This window comes from Eptesicus fuscus, chromosome 9 (assembly GCF_027574615.1).
Source record: "Eptesicus fuscus isolate TK198812 chromosome 9, DD_ASM_mEF_20220401, whole genome shotgun sequence".
Classification (NCBI taxonomy): domain Eukaryota; kingdom Metazoa; phylum Chordata; class Mammalia; order Chiroptera; family Vespertilionidae; genus Eptesicus; species Eptesicus fuscus.
In genome coordinates, this window is record NC_072481.1 from 19,726,779 (window position 1) to 19,739,277 (window position 12,499).

Consider the following 12,499-nt stretch of genomic DNA (forward strand, 5'->3'; position numbering starts at 1 on the left):
GGGCCCCACCCCACATTCCCAACCTGCTTACCCCAGGTCCCGACAGGGAAAGGGGTGTGCCCAAGGTCGCCCAGGGATTCAAGGGCAAAGACAGGGCCAGAGCCCAGACGCCCCTCACTCCAAGTCAGGGCTGGACTGACCCATCACACACTTTGATGAGACCAAGCGAAGTGAACCAGGGAGATAAACAAAGCTGTTGGGCTCCCAGGGCTGGGCCCTCCCCGGAGGGAAGCAAACAGCTCCGCAGCAAAATCCACAGAGTGAAGTTTATTCCCAACAAAGTTCCCCTCCCCCTCCCCAGCCCAGGACAGGGACAGACAGGCTGGGGCAAAGATGGGGCTCCAGTGCCTGAGGGGCCTCTAAGAAACAGGGAAGGGCCCTGGCCCCCCAGGCGACACCGAGTCTGGCTCCCCCAGACCAGCTGAGTCCACCGCACCGTCCTGCCCAGCCCTCGGGAGAGGGGAGGGGGCGCTGGCTCCTGGGTAGTTCCAAAGTGGAGTGTGAAAATAGAGAGATATATATTTTTTTATTCGCAGAGGGCAGTCTGGCGTGGCACTCACACCTCTGTCTGGAAGTCACCATCCGGTGGTTCTGTGGGCTCCCAGGCTGCTGCCCGGTGCAGGGCCAGCCGTTCTCGGGGCTTGGGGGGCAGTGAGCCCAGCGTCATAGACTTGAAGGTGCTCCAACTCTGGTGTCGCCGCTGTTGGGCCAAGCTAGGGCGCTCCCCCGGACTGGGCTTCTCCTGTGGAGGGAGCAGGAGGGGCCCATGGAGATGGAACAATACTTTCTCACCCACTGTGCAGAAGAGCAAACTGAGGAGGCCCAGAGAGAGCCAGTGATGCACAAAGTCACTAAGCAATCAGGTGCCCAAGCTGGGTACAAATCTGTGCTCTGCCCACCCTCCTGAAGACCCCGGAGGAGCCCCCATCAATGCTCCCTATCCCCGTGCAACCCCAGAACTGTTGCTTATGGCACGGGTAGGCCCTTGGCGAGGCAGGCTGAGTTTGTCCAGGCAGGGGAGGTGGACAGAGCCCACTCACCCCCACCCAGCCCAGGGGGACTTACGCTGGACAGAGTCCGTTCGGTCGCCCCACCCGAGGACACACTCCAGCGCTTCTCCCTCTGTAACGGGGGCCATGGGTCAGGGTCTGACCCCCGGGGCCACTGCACCAGATTGGGCCCTGAGCTTCGGGCAGGGCAGCCCCAGGAGGAACCCTCACCTTGGCCGTGGACTGGCTGCGGTAGCGGTCGAAGGTGTGGAACTTCTGGTTAAGCTCGTGGTAGAGTTCCGAGTGCCGTTTCCGGGTGTGCATCACCTTCTGGGAGCCACAGGGCGTCAGAGGCGGTGCCCCCCCCCCCGCCCCCCGGGACAGCACCGTGAGCCAGCCCCGCACTCAGGGCACTCGGCACCCTGGGTCCCCACATCCCTGCCTCTTGCTGGCCCCTCAGGGACAAGGCTTGGATCTCTCTTCACCCAGAGCTACGGGATTGGGCAGGGAGGGGGTGTTGGGAGGATCCCACAGGTCAGGCTCTGCAATGGGGCTTGGGCTAATTTCAGGAGTGGACTCTCCGGGGACAACCCCCACCCCCTCACCACACACATACACACAGCACTTACCTCAAAGTCCAGGTCCGAATACCGCAGCTTCTTTCTCTGGAAGGAGCAAGGAGGCCGTGAAGGAGAGGAAAGTTTATTACCACACGCAGGGGCTTTACCGACCGGAAACCTGGTACCCCAGGGGCTGCCCCCTGCCTGGGCCTAGGAGCTCAGGATCCTTAAAAGGCAGCCCCTGGGGCTGTGAGAAGAGGGCCTGAGGCCTGGGGGACAAGGAGATGAGGAGCCGAGACACTACCCTGCCACAGGGCTGCCGCTCTGCCCCCAGGCCCCCCTGCGGTGCACACATGCAGGCAGACGCTCACAGGAGGCACACACTGGCACACTCGCAGACACGCAACCGCACCTGGGCCAATGTCCCAGTACAGACTTCCAAGGTGGCAGGGACACGATCCCCACACGGGACCACAGAGCAGACGCTCCTGCCTCTGTGCCCTGGATTCTACCCCTCTGCCCATCTTGCCCCTTTCTCGTTGCCAGCCCCGGGCTCCCCTCTGCCCAGAACCCTCCATTTGTCCAGCAAACACAGGACGAGGGTTTTTAGTCCTTCTTTTAACCCTTCCTTGCCCCTTTTCCTCAAAAACCAGGCCCTGCCTCCCTGGCCTCCCCACCCCCTCACTGGCCTCTCTGGCCCTCATGTGCCCAAGATCCACCTCCAGGGCCCTAACAACCCACTCAGTGTCCAGTGCCACCCAAGGAGGAGGCCTCAGCGTCTTAGAATGTTGGCATGGAGCACTCACGAAACCAAGGCCAACTCTCCCCGGTTACACGGGGGAAACGGAGGTCCAGAGAGGAGAAGGGGCTTGCCCCGAGGCCCTCAAGGATGCCGCTAAAACACCATCCAGATCTCCCAAGTCCAGGCCCGCAGACATGCTCCCCACACCGGCCCTCAGGGCACCACTCCCCCGGTTGCCTGCTTCCCTCCACCGGCCACCCTGGCTTCCCCAGCACTAGGCCCTGCACATCTGCCCTGGACCTTCTCCTGCCCCTCACCACGCACACGTGTGTGTCCCCCTGTTCCCAGCCACGCCTCTACTTCTGGGGGCAGCACACCTCTCCCTTCCCAATACCCACAGCTGTGCCCAACGGAATGAATTCGGAATCCCCCCACCGCAAATCCACTCCCCCCAGCTCTGCCCCACTGCAGTTACGCACACCAGAATTCGGGAAGTCATCCTTGACCCCTGAAGATGCCGCCACATTTATTGCCACCTCCCACACAGGGAGCCCAACACTGGCCCCTCCTGTGTGGTCCAACCACAGGCAGGTGTCCACAGACCGAAACCATGAGGCTGAGCTCACCCCCATCCCCAATGCCGGGATTGGGTTTTGTCTTTGTTACGCCTTCCTGTTTTGCCATCTGTAACAGGAGCAGGCACCAAATGTTCAAGAAACATTTTGGGGAAAAAATCTAAACTTGTGAAGCTCCTCGATGCTAACTTAATTTCCTCCGTGCGGAGGATGGGGAGCAGGGTTCTGAGGCCGAGCATGAGCAGCCAACGGTGTCTGAGCCCTGACTCCTGCCCCCTTCCTTACCCACAGTCCCCTCATCCCTCCAACTAGAGTTCTAGAATGTTCCAGAGTTCTATGTCACTACCGTCTGCCTGTTCCCAGTGATTCTGTGCAGGGAGCAGGTCTGAGGAGGCCAGAGGGAAAGTGGGGCATCCACAGAAACCACGCAGGGGGGCAGAGAGCGGGGCTTACATTTTCTTAGAAAGGGGAGGGTCAATTGCCACAGGCCTACGGGCCATGCTGAGGCTGATTTCAGGGATGATGTTGGCAGTAATCCCCAATCATCTAGCACTTTCTACCCGCCCCACAGAGATAAATGTTTTATATCCATCAACTAGTCCTCACAACTCCATCCACAAAGAAGCTGCTCTGTTATCTCCACTTTACAAATGAGGAAACTGAGGCTCAGAGATGTGAATGCTAAGAGAGATCTACTGAGGCTCAGAGAGAGATTTTGCTCAAGATCTCACTGCTGACCAGAGCGCTCTGATCTGAACCCAGATCTGTGTGACCAGGAGGCCCAGGCTCTCAGCGCCTGGCCTGAGCAAGAAAGATCCATTCTAACCGTTCACCCCAAAGCAGGCACTAAAGCAAGTGAGAAAAGGGCACCCTCAGAGCGTGAAGTCCAAGCCCCCTTGGGGAGTTCAGAGGAGCAGGATTCCCTTGGATTTGCCGTGGGCACTAACAGAGGAGGAGATGCACAGCGACGTGGTACAAAGATGCTGCTCTGGGGAGGTTGCTGGCTGTCCCTTCCCGGCTGCTGCCCGGGACTCAGACAGTCTCAGGCACCTGGTGGCCAGCCTCCCATGCCCTACAGAGCCTCACCTCCAAGGAACCCAGCTTCATGGTGGAGCCGGGCACAGTGCGGGGCATGGTCCGGCTGCGCTCTCCCGGCTCGGGCACTTGGCGGGCGCTGGGCGTCGGTGGTGGCGGTTGGAAGGTCATCCCGTAGGGGTTCTGTAGAGACCCATAGGCAGGGCCCAGCCCCAGGCCCGAATGGTCCACGGATAAGAAGCTGGGGTAGCCTTCCGTATGGGCCAACGCCTTGGCGGAGCGTCGGGGGGTGCCCTCGGGCCGGGTCCTTGGGGGGTCCTCACCGCCTCCACCCCCACCGCCAGGCTGCAGGCTCAGAGTCCTTCGGGGCAGCACCATGTAGTCGCCCTCGGAGCCTGGCTCGCCTGGCCGTAGCCACGTGAGGTCCAGCTGCCGCAGGCTGCCCTCCCCACACATGTACACGGGGTTGGGCTCCTGGGGGGGCGGCGGCTCCCCCAGCCCTGGCGAGGCTGCCATGGGCATCAGGATGTTCCCAGGCAGCGTTGAGAAGCTGAGGCCACCCTCCGGACCCACAAGGCAGGACTTGGGCTCCTCGTCCTCATCTAGGGACAGGCGGGACAGGGTGCCCGTGATGGTGGACGGGTTGCAAGTGTTCACCTCCTTGAACAGAACTGGGGGCAGGAGTGGGAGGGAGGTAAGTTCTGGGGAGGAGGAACCCCAAGATGCCCCTTCCCAGACTGGTCAGTACTAAGCCCCTGAGCTCAGATAGAGAAGCCAACAGTCCCGGCGAGATGGCTGGGTGACTGGTACTCTCTCACACACCAACTGGCCCACAGACCCACAGCAAGGCAGCGCAAGGAACAAAGCCAAGGCCCAACTCCTACAGGTCGGCTCCTGACCTCTGACCCCACAGCCCTGAGGCTGTCACAGGGCCTTCTCCCTCCCCCTCCCTGGGCAGCTCCTCTCCAGGAGACAGAACTGGAAAGGGAATCTGGTAGGAATCCTGGAAATAAGACTACACTGTAACAGCTACTATGTGCCAAGCACCCTGCTAGGCACTTGATGCCTCCTAAGCCGTTTAAGGCTCAGAGAGGAAAACGGCCCGAAGTTACACAGTAAGTGTGTTCACAGCCTGGAATCCGCTAAGGGCTGCCTGACCCGAAAGCTAAACTCTACAGTCAGACCCCTCTCAGGGCCTCTCACAGTGGGGCTGGGGGCCCTCCCTTCTTTGGCCTTCCCGGGGGGTCATGCTCAGCTCTGTGCCAGCAGACTCACCTGTCTGACAAGCCAGATCCACATCCTTTTCAAAGTCTGACTATAGGCAGAGAGGGACAGAGCAGGTGGGCAGAGAGAGAATCAATGTATCGGGGTGGGGGGGGGGGCTCAGTCCCCTCCCTACCCACCCAGAGGTGCTACCCAGGGCACACCCAACAGAGCCCCCGGGACCCCAGACATGTCTACTCCAAACCCACTTGACAGGTTTAAAAACTGAACGAGAGAAAGACTTGCCCAATGCCACCCAGTGGTCAGTGGCTGAGTCTGAGCCAAACCTGGCCTCTGTCCCCTCCCTGCCATGGATGGGGAAGGTGAGGGGCCGGGAGCAGGGAAATGGGGGTGGGGGCGTGCTCAGAACCGACCCCGCCAGGCCTCGTCACTCACCAGGATCTGCAGCTGCCCGTTCTTACATGAGTCAGGGGAGTCCTCGCTCTCATCGGTCCGGCACACGCCCATCTGGCACTTCACCACGTCCTGGACCTGGGGGCAGTGGGTGCCTGCTGGCCTGAGGCCGCCACAGGGCTGCTGGCCACAGCTGGCCGTGCCTCCCACCCAGGCTCCCAGGCGGTTTGGAAGGACAGAAGCACATCCAGCCTAGGGAAAGGCTGAGGGGAGCAGGAGCCCAGGAGGCCGGGGACAAGGCTGCCCCAGGCTCTCAGCTTCCACACCCAGGGCTGCCCAGCTGGAGGCCTGGCTGGGGCCTCCATCCTCTCTGTCTGCACATGGGGAGAAGCGAGAGCCGGCCTGGCGAGGTGGGTGCCCGAGGACAGGAGGCCCAGCCCACCTCTCGGCGCAGGAAGCAGTGCACGGCCGTGATGACGAAGCCTTGGGCGGAGTTGAAGACAGCAAAGAGGGCCTGGAAGAGGACGGAGCGGCGGTCTGTCATGGCCAGGACGGCGGACATCCAGGTGAGCGCCAGCAGGGGCAGCACCACGCAGGAGCTCCAGAGTGAGGCCCTGAAGACACAGCAGAGGGTCCGTCAGGGTGACACCAGCAGACAGGGTGAGCTGAGCCAGGCCTGCCCTGAGCCCGGGGCCCTTAAGCTGCCCAGGAGTGACAGGGCCCCACCCTCCAAGGCCTCAGTAATGTCCCAAAGCAGAGACGGGCTGAGGAGCTGGGGTCGGAGAAACAGAACAGAGACAGAAAGTAAGAACTATGGGGCCGGGGCAGGGACCCGGAGAGGTGGGAGGGACAGACACACAGACACAATGGGACTGAGCCACAGCCAGAGGCAGCATCAGGGGACGGAGGCGGAGAAGGTGGAATAGGACGGAGGGAGAGGAGGAGAAGGGAGACACTGCTGTGACTTTCAGCTCCAATTTGTACAAAATCACAGCCTGGGCCACATCCCCAGAGATTCCGGGAGAGGAAGAAGAGGACAGGGACAGAGAGAGATGGCAGACACGGTGAGAGACTGAGGCAGGTAGAGACACACAGTCAGAAAGATTAAACAGGCACAGCCACAGAGGATGTCACAGAGCACAAATCTGTGGGGAGAAGATGGGGGCCAGGGCCAGTGCATCAGAGGCTCCCCTCCCTTTCAATTCCCCAAGGAGGGGGCCCCAGGCCCCCAGTGCCTGCTCAGAGGCCTGGGGATAAAAGCCGGGATCAGGGCCAAACCCACACATGCCTCGCCTCCTTAACAGGGGAGGGCAGAGGGGAAAAGGCAGAAGATGGGCCCTGCATCCAGCCACTAGTGCCAACTGCCCTACTGGGTGCAGGAGGAGGGCAGTGTTGCCCTTCTGGGCCAGGTGCCATGCCATACCCAGCCCCTCTGCCTCATGAACACCCCAGGTGGGAGAGTCAGGCAAGGCGGGGACACAGCTCTGGACAAGGCAGAAAGAGGGGCAAGGGGCCAAGATCTGTCCTTCGAAGAGCGGTGGGGAGCTGCTCAGCCTGGCGTGGGGGCAGGCGCCGTGGTCTCCACAGCCCCCGGGGGCAGAGCCAAGGCCAAGAGAGGGCCTAATCGCAGTCATAAGAGCTACCATTGATTAACCACCTATTCTCTGCCAGGCCCTACACGGAACACTTTACATACATTAGTTCACACTGTAATCAAAACAACTCCAACAAACAGCCACAGGGATTATTATCCCAATTTACAGATGAAGAAACTGGAGTGCGCCCAGCTGGGCAGAGAGACCACGCTGGGATGCAGACCCAGTTTGGCTGCCTCCGAAGCCCAGGCTTTTATCTGCGAGTTCTGACAGCCTGGGTCAGAGAGGCAGCTGGCAGCCCACGGGACAGCGAGCTTCCTACTCCACGGAGCTTCCCAGAAATGGTGCCAACCGCCTCCAGGGGCAGTGAGCTCCTGACCCTGGAAGTGGGCAAGATAAAGCTGGACCCCACCGGTCAGGGAGGCTGAGATGGATTCCTGGCCCTGGGCAGGAGGTTGGCCCTGAGGCCCTTGTGGATTTGTGCATGGTTGAAATTTTAAGATTCTCAGCTACCAGGGACAGGGGTATCTCAGTGACATAATTCCCTACCTCCAAGATTCTCTATCTCCCAACTGGTTGAGATTCAATACCTCTAAAATTCTACCTTTCAGATTCCATGACAGACGATAAGGCTATATGTGATTCACATGCTAACATTCTTAGCTTCCGACTGTCTTATTCTAAGATTCTATCATTCTAATTCTAAGGTTCTATGGCCTCAAGAATTCTAAGGACTATAAGCTTCTGCAGGTGGAGGTGTAAGGGGGTCTTCAGCTGGGCCTGGATAAAACCTAAGCTGGCAGTGAGCACAGGGGTGGGAGCAGAGGGTGGGCACAGGAACCCAGCATTTTCCAAGGAAGCACAGACATTCACTCCCGATACCCTCTGCCATCTGGACACCAAGCTTTCCAGGGCACTGGGCTGATATCCCTCCTCCCCCCACCAAGGTCACTGCCCACCCACCTCCCCGCCCCCCGTGGGGCACAACTAACATGGCATTCCTGGCCGAGGCTGAGCTGAGCAGGGGGCTGGGGACCGCTCCACACGCTGAGCAGGGGAGGAGCAGGCTGGCCCAGGGGCACCGCTCCGACCTCGGGGGCAGCACAGACACGGGAGAAGGGGGGAGACACATGGGAAGTGGGAGGAGAGGGGCAGTGTGAGCCCCAGAGCAGGGTAGGAGGGGAGGGCAGGTGAGAGAGAGAGAGGTGGGTTAGGGTGGGCGAGGGGCTGCAGCTGAGCACTCCGAGTGCCCACCTTGCCTGCACCCTTGACGCACCAAGGTTAGGGAGCCCCGGTCAGTCGCATTGTCAAGCCCTGACTCCGAGAGTGCCCAGAGCCCTCCCTCCCGTCACCATTTCCCACAAGGCCAAGTCACAGAGACGCCCCCTTACCCGGCCCTCTGCTTCTTGGACTTGTCCGAGATGCCATCTCGAGCCATGAGCTTGTTGAAGACGATGATTCCGATGAGCATATTCACCTGGGGGCCCCGTGGAGTGGGGTGAGGGAGACAGGATCACCAGGTGCCCTCCTGGCAGGGAAAGCCCCAGGTGGGAGCTGGAGTGCAGAGAGGAGTCGACCCCCGGGGCCACACCCCTCCCGGGACACTGAGTGGGGCACATACCAGGACAATGACGGCTGCAGGGCCCACAAAGGCATAGAGCAGGCCCCCCTCGAGGGAGAGCCAGCAGCTGGGGGGAGAGAGAGCATCAGACACCCAAGCAGGCTCCTCCCCACCCTAAAATGCCATCCCTCAGAGCCTGCAGAGCTGCCAGGCCCACATCAGCAATGAGGCCGAGCCCCAGACAGGGTTAGAGGAGCCACTGGCTCTAGCCAAGCCTCAGTTTCCCCTCTAGCAAAAGTGAAGACCATCAAGCCCCAGCCCCCTGGGGATCAAACAAGGCAGACCCCTGAACTAAATAGTTCTTAGATATTACAATCCCAGCACATCCGTTTACAACCAGGGAAACTGAGGCTCTGAGATGGGGAAGGATTTGCCCAAAGCCCCACAGCAGGTGTGGGCCAGAGGTATAGCCTGGAAAGGCCGGAGGCCCAGTCTGGGGCCCTAGCAGGTTCAGTAACCCCCACTGCCCACGTACTAGCTGGATGTACCGTATCCTTTGGTGCGGGTAAAGCCGACAGACACGGCCACCACCAGGGCAGGCAGACCTGGGGGAGAAGAGGAGCCCGGTTGAGACGGCTAGCCCTCAGGGACCGCTCATCCGCCCAGACCCCAGCCCAGGTGTCTCTCGTGCCCACAGAAGGGGGCCGTGGCCGAAGCTGAACCTATCTTGCTGCCCCTGCCCCCAACGCCCATTGGCAGAGTCCAGCACAGGCCCTGCTCACCCCAGCCCAGGCAGAGAAAGCGCTTGCGAACAAGGCGGGTGCGCATCCGTCCAATGACAGCCAAGTAGGACTGCCAAGCCTCAGTGAGCACCCAGCAAAAGGAGGAGAGGAAGAAGAAGTGCAGGAAGGCGGCTGTCATGGTGCACACACCCTACAAGGAGAGGGAAGAGGAGGGAGTGGCCCTGAGCAGCAGCCAGGGTGGGAGGCGCCAGGCTTCCCACGCCCCGCGCTGGGCTGCCATAGCTGCCCACCCGAGCTCCGCCCCCCCCACAGAGCCCTGCCAGGCACCCCCGTCTTCCTGCACCCACACACAGCACGACACAGGCCTGGTGACATGCACACAGCATTCAGCATCCGAGAGGCGGTCGGGCAGGCTGCCCACACACAGATGGGGCTGGCAGGGAGGGGGACAGACAGGAGCACCTGCCACGTCACGGCCGGGTGGCCCCACACCTGGCACTCTCAGTGCTGGCACTGTGCAGAGAAGGCGAGGGGGGCATAAGGGACAGCCAGCCCAGGTCATCCACAGGCAGATGGCACCAAAGGCCTTGTGAGGCTCTTACATGTCCAGACATGAGAAGGCTCAGGCTCCACAAACGTCACCCGCCCACACATGTGCACACAGGCGCCTGACTCACGTAGACATTCACAGATGTACACAGACATCACTCAAGTACACACCCCCTCCTCTCCAACGCCTGCACGTATGCTCACACACAATTTCCCACACCCTCACCCAACACACAGCTGGAGTGTATAGAAACATCCATCACTTAGGTGCATACACACAAACGCACGCGCCATCACCTGCAAACACTCCCTACCCTCACCCCCTTCACCCCACTCGCACTCCCTGATACCCCGTGAGCCTGCACCTGCCTTGCTCAGCACCCGCGACTGGCCCACCAGGATCAGGATGTTAGACGCCAGGATGGACAGGCAGAAATTGAGCAAGATGATGGAGCGTTCAGATTTTATAAACCTGAGGGGACAGCAGGCAGAGACAGAGGAGCTGGCTGTCCCAGCCCAACCTGGGATGACTGGTCACCTCCCATCCCATCTCCCCAGCATCCCACCTACCTCCAGAAGGCAGCGTAGATGGCAAGCAGGGTGAGCAGCGCCATGCAGGACACAGCACAGCCAATCACGAGGGGGACCGAGGGGGAGCCCGCCAGCTCCAGGGTCTGGGGAAGATGATCGGAGGTTCAGATGGGTCACCGCAGTGAAGGGGGTGCCCTCCACCTCCACCCCCACTCCCTGCCTGGTAGGGACTGGCGCCTGTGCCGTTGTCACAGCCACACACAGAAGGAGACTCACCACGGTCCTCACAGGTACACAGAGCAGACCCAGTCACACACGTGGAGGCATGTTTATGCTCAGTCACCCACGCTCTTGTGCATTCAACCAGATACGCACACGTGTGCTCACACTCACAAATGCCCACCGCCACACATCCCCAGGCACATGCCATCACTGTGAGCACCGTCCCAAGGGCACAGACTTCCATCTGCAGCCCCAGAAGTACAGCTGCTCAGACACCCATGTGGGGTCACCCGGTCCCTTCCGACACTGTCACAGGCGGCACCCCCGACTCACCAGGTCCTTGGGCGGCTGGGCCAGCACGGCAAAGGTGGACAGGTGCTGGCACTGGCAGCGGGTGTGGGCTGCCTGGGTCTCCAGGGTCTGGCAGCTCTCGGTGTCCCAGTCCCCTGAGCTGGCATCGCTTAGGTGGGGGGAGAGGGGGAATGAGCCCCAGCCCAGCTTCATGGCCCCACCCCCATCCCACTGGCCTCTGCCCAAAGAGGTGAATCCGGGCAAGGCCACACCCACACGGCAGGCCACGGAGAGTCCTTCATCCCTTAGGCCAAGGATGGCACCAAGGAGCCCTCTGGCCTTCCACACAGAGCCCCTGCCCAACTCACGCTCTGGAGTAATCCCAGCTGGCGCAGTGGGGATCTGTGGTGCCCTGGGGAGCAGAAGACATGAGCGCAGTGTGGGCTGGGGGCTCACCACCCTGACCACCACGCCCCCTGCCACACAGGCCCCACGGGCCAGAGGGTCAGCCTGCCATTGTGCACACCACCTCCCCATCAGATAGGCCTTTGGCCGCCCACGTTGGGGTTTTCCCGCTGAGCCCCCACTCACATTAATGATGTAGGAGAGCTCCACTGTGATGAGGGGCTCAGCTGGTGGCTGCGTAGGGGGCCGCACAGTCACTGTCATCACCCGGGATGTGACAGCCAGTGGGGGCCTGGGGACAGGTTCTGAGGTCAGCTCCTGCCAGCGGGTGCCCACACCCAGTCAGGAACCCCGAAGGTGCTTTGGATGGGGAGAGGGGGCTACCAGGGGTCAAGTCCAGGGAGAGACCCAGAGCTCAGGGGGGCCCAGGATTTCGGGTGAGGTCTGGAGCTCAGTCCAACACCCCCTGAACCCCAGGGAAGCCTCCGGGAGCTTCATAGACACCTTTGAGAAGCACCTGTATCCAGAGCCAGGCGAGGGGTCCCTGAGGCTGCAGGAGGGTGCAGCTGGATCTCTCTGTGGCCCGCACAGGCGCGGTCCACCTTCTCTCAGCTGGAACTCCCTGGTCCCTCGGAAGCCCCATCCACCCTTCCCAGGGACTCACCTGGGGGGCGGCAGAATGAGGCCCAGGGTGCGGTAGAGCACAGCACCAATCACGAAGTAGGAGGAGGAATCCTCGGGGTCTGCCGGGAGGAGGCGCTGATGGGAGTAGCCTGGACCAGGGGGCACTGTTCCTGGGCCCCTCCCCCTGGCAGGGCTGCTGGATGCTGCAGAGGCCGCTGGCTTCCCTGGGGAGGAGAGGCTGAGCACCTCCTTGGGCAGGAAGAGGCGGTCCTCAGAGTGCCGCACCCAGTCCTTCATGCCCCTGCGGCCCCGCATGGGGAATGTGATGTCGCTGGACACTGCTGAGACTGGCTCTCGCTGAATGCTGATCACTGCAGGGGGGCGGGGCGGGGGACAGCAGAGACAGACGGACACATGGAGGACAGACACAAAAGGAGAGAGACATGTGGGGGACACACAG

At 61.2% G+C, this 12,499-nt stretch overlaps 1 protein-coding gene across 1 annotated transcript in view; it reads right to left on the bottom strand.

The window, feature by feature from the left end:
* Positions 1–271: 271 nt before the first annotated feature.
* ADGRB2 (adhesion G protein-coupled receptor B2) overlaps positions 272–12,499 on the bottom strand; it is a 35,699-nt gene continuing 23,471 nt past the window's right edge. The window contains exons 13-31 of the mRNA XM_008157026.3: positions 12,080–12,410; positions 11,602–11,707; positions 11,379–11,422; positions 11,053–11,179; positions 10,537–10,640; positions 10,336–10,438; positions 9,457–9,607; positions 9,210–9,279; positions 8,735–8,801; positions 8,505–8,590; positions 8,106–8,204; positions 5,961–6,132; positions 5,561–5,656; positions 5,177–5,216; positions 3,953–4,572; positions 1,619–1,654; positions 1,221–1,319; positions 1,066–1,122; positions 272–742 (exon numbers count right to left, since the gene is read on the bottom strand). Of these exons, the coding sequence (XP_008155248.2) occupies positions 557–742; positions 1,066–1,122; positions 1,221–1,319; positions 1,619–1,654; positions 3,953–4,572; positions 5,177–5,216; positions 5,561–5,656; positions 5,961–6,132; positions 8,106–8,204; positions 8,505–8,590; positions 8,735–8,801; positions 9,210–9,279; positions 9,457–9,607; positions 10,336–10,438; positions 10,537–10,640; positions 11,053–11,179; positions 11,379–11,422; positions 11,602–11,707; positions 12,080–12,410 (2,594 nt within the window). The 3' untranslated portion in view covers positions 272–556. The remainder of the gene's footprint in view (positions 743–1,065; positions 1,123–1,220; positions 1,320–1,618; positions 1,655–3,952; positions 4,573–5,176; positions 5,217–5,560; positions 5,657–5,960; positions 6,133–8,105; positions 8,205–8,504; positions 8,591–8,734; positions 8,802–9,209; positions 9,280–9,456; positions 9,608–10,335; positions 10,439–10,536; positions 10,641–11,052; positions 11,180–11,378; positions 11,423–11,601; positions 11,708–12,079; positions 12,411–12,499) is intronic.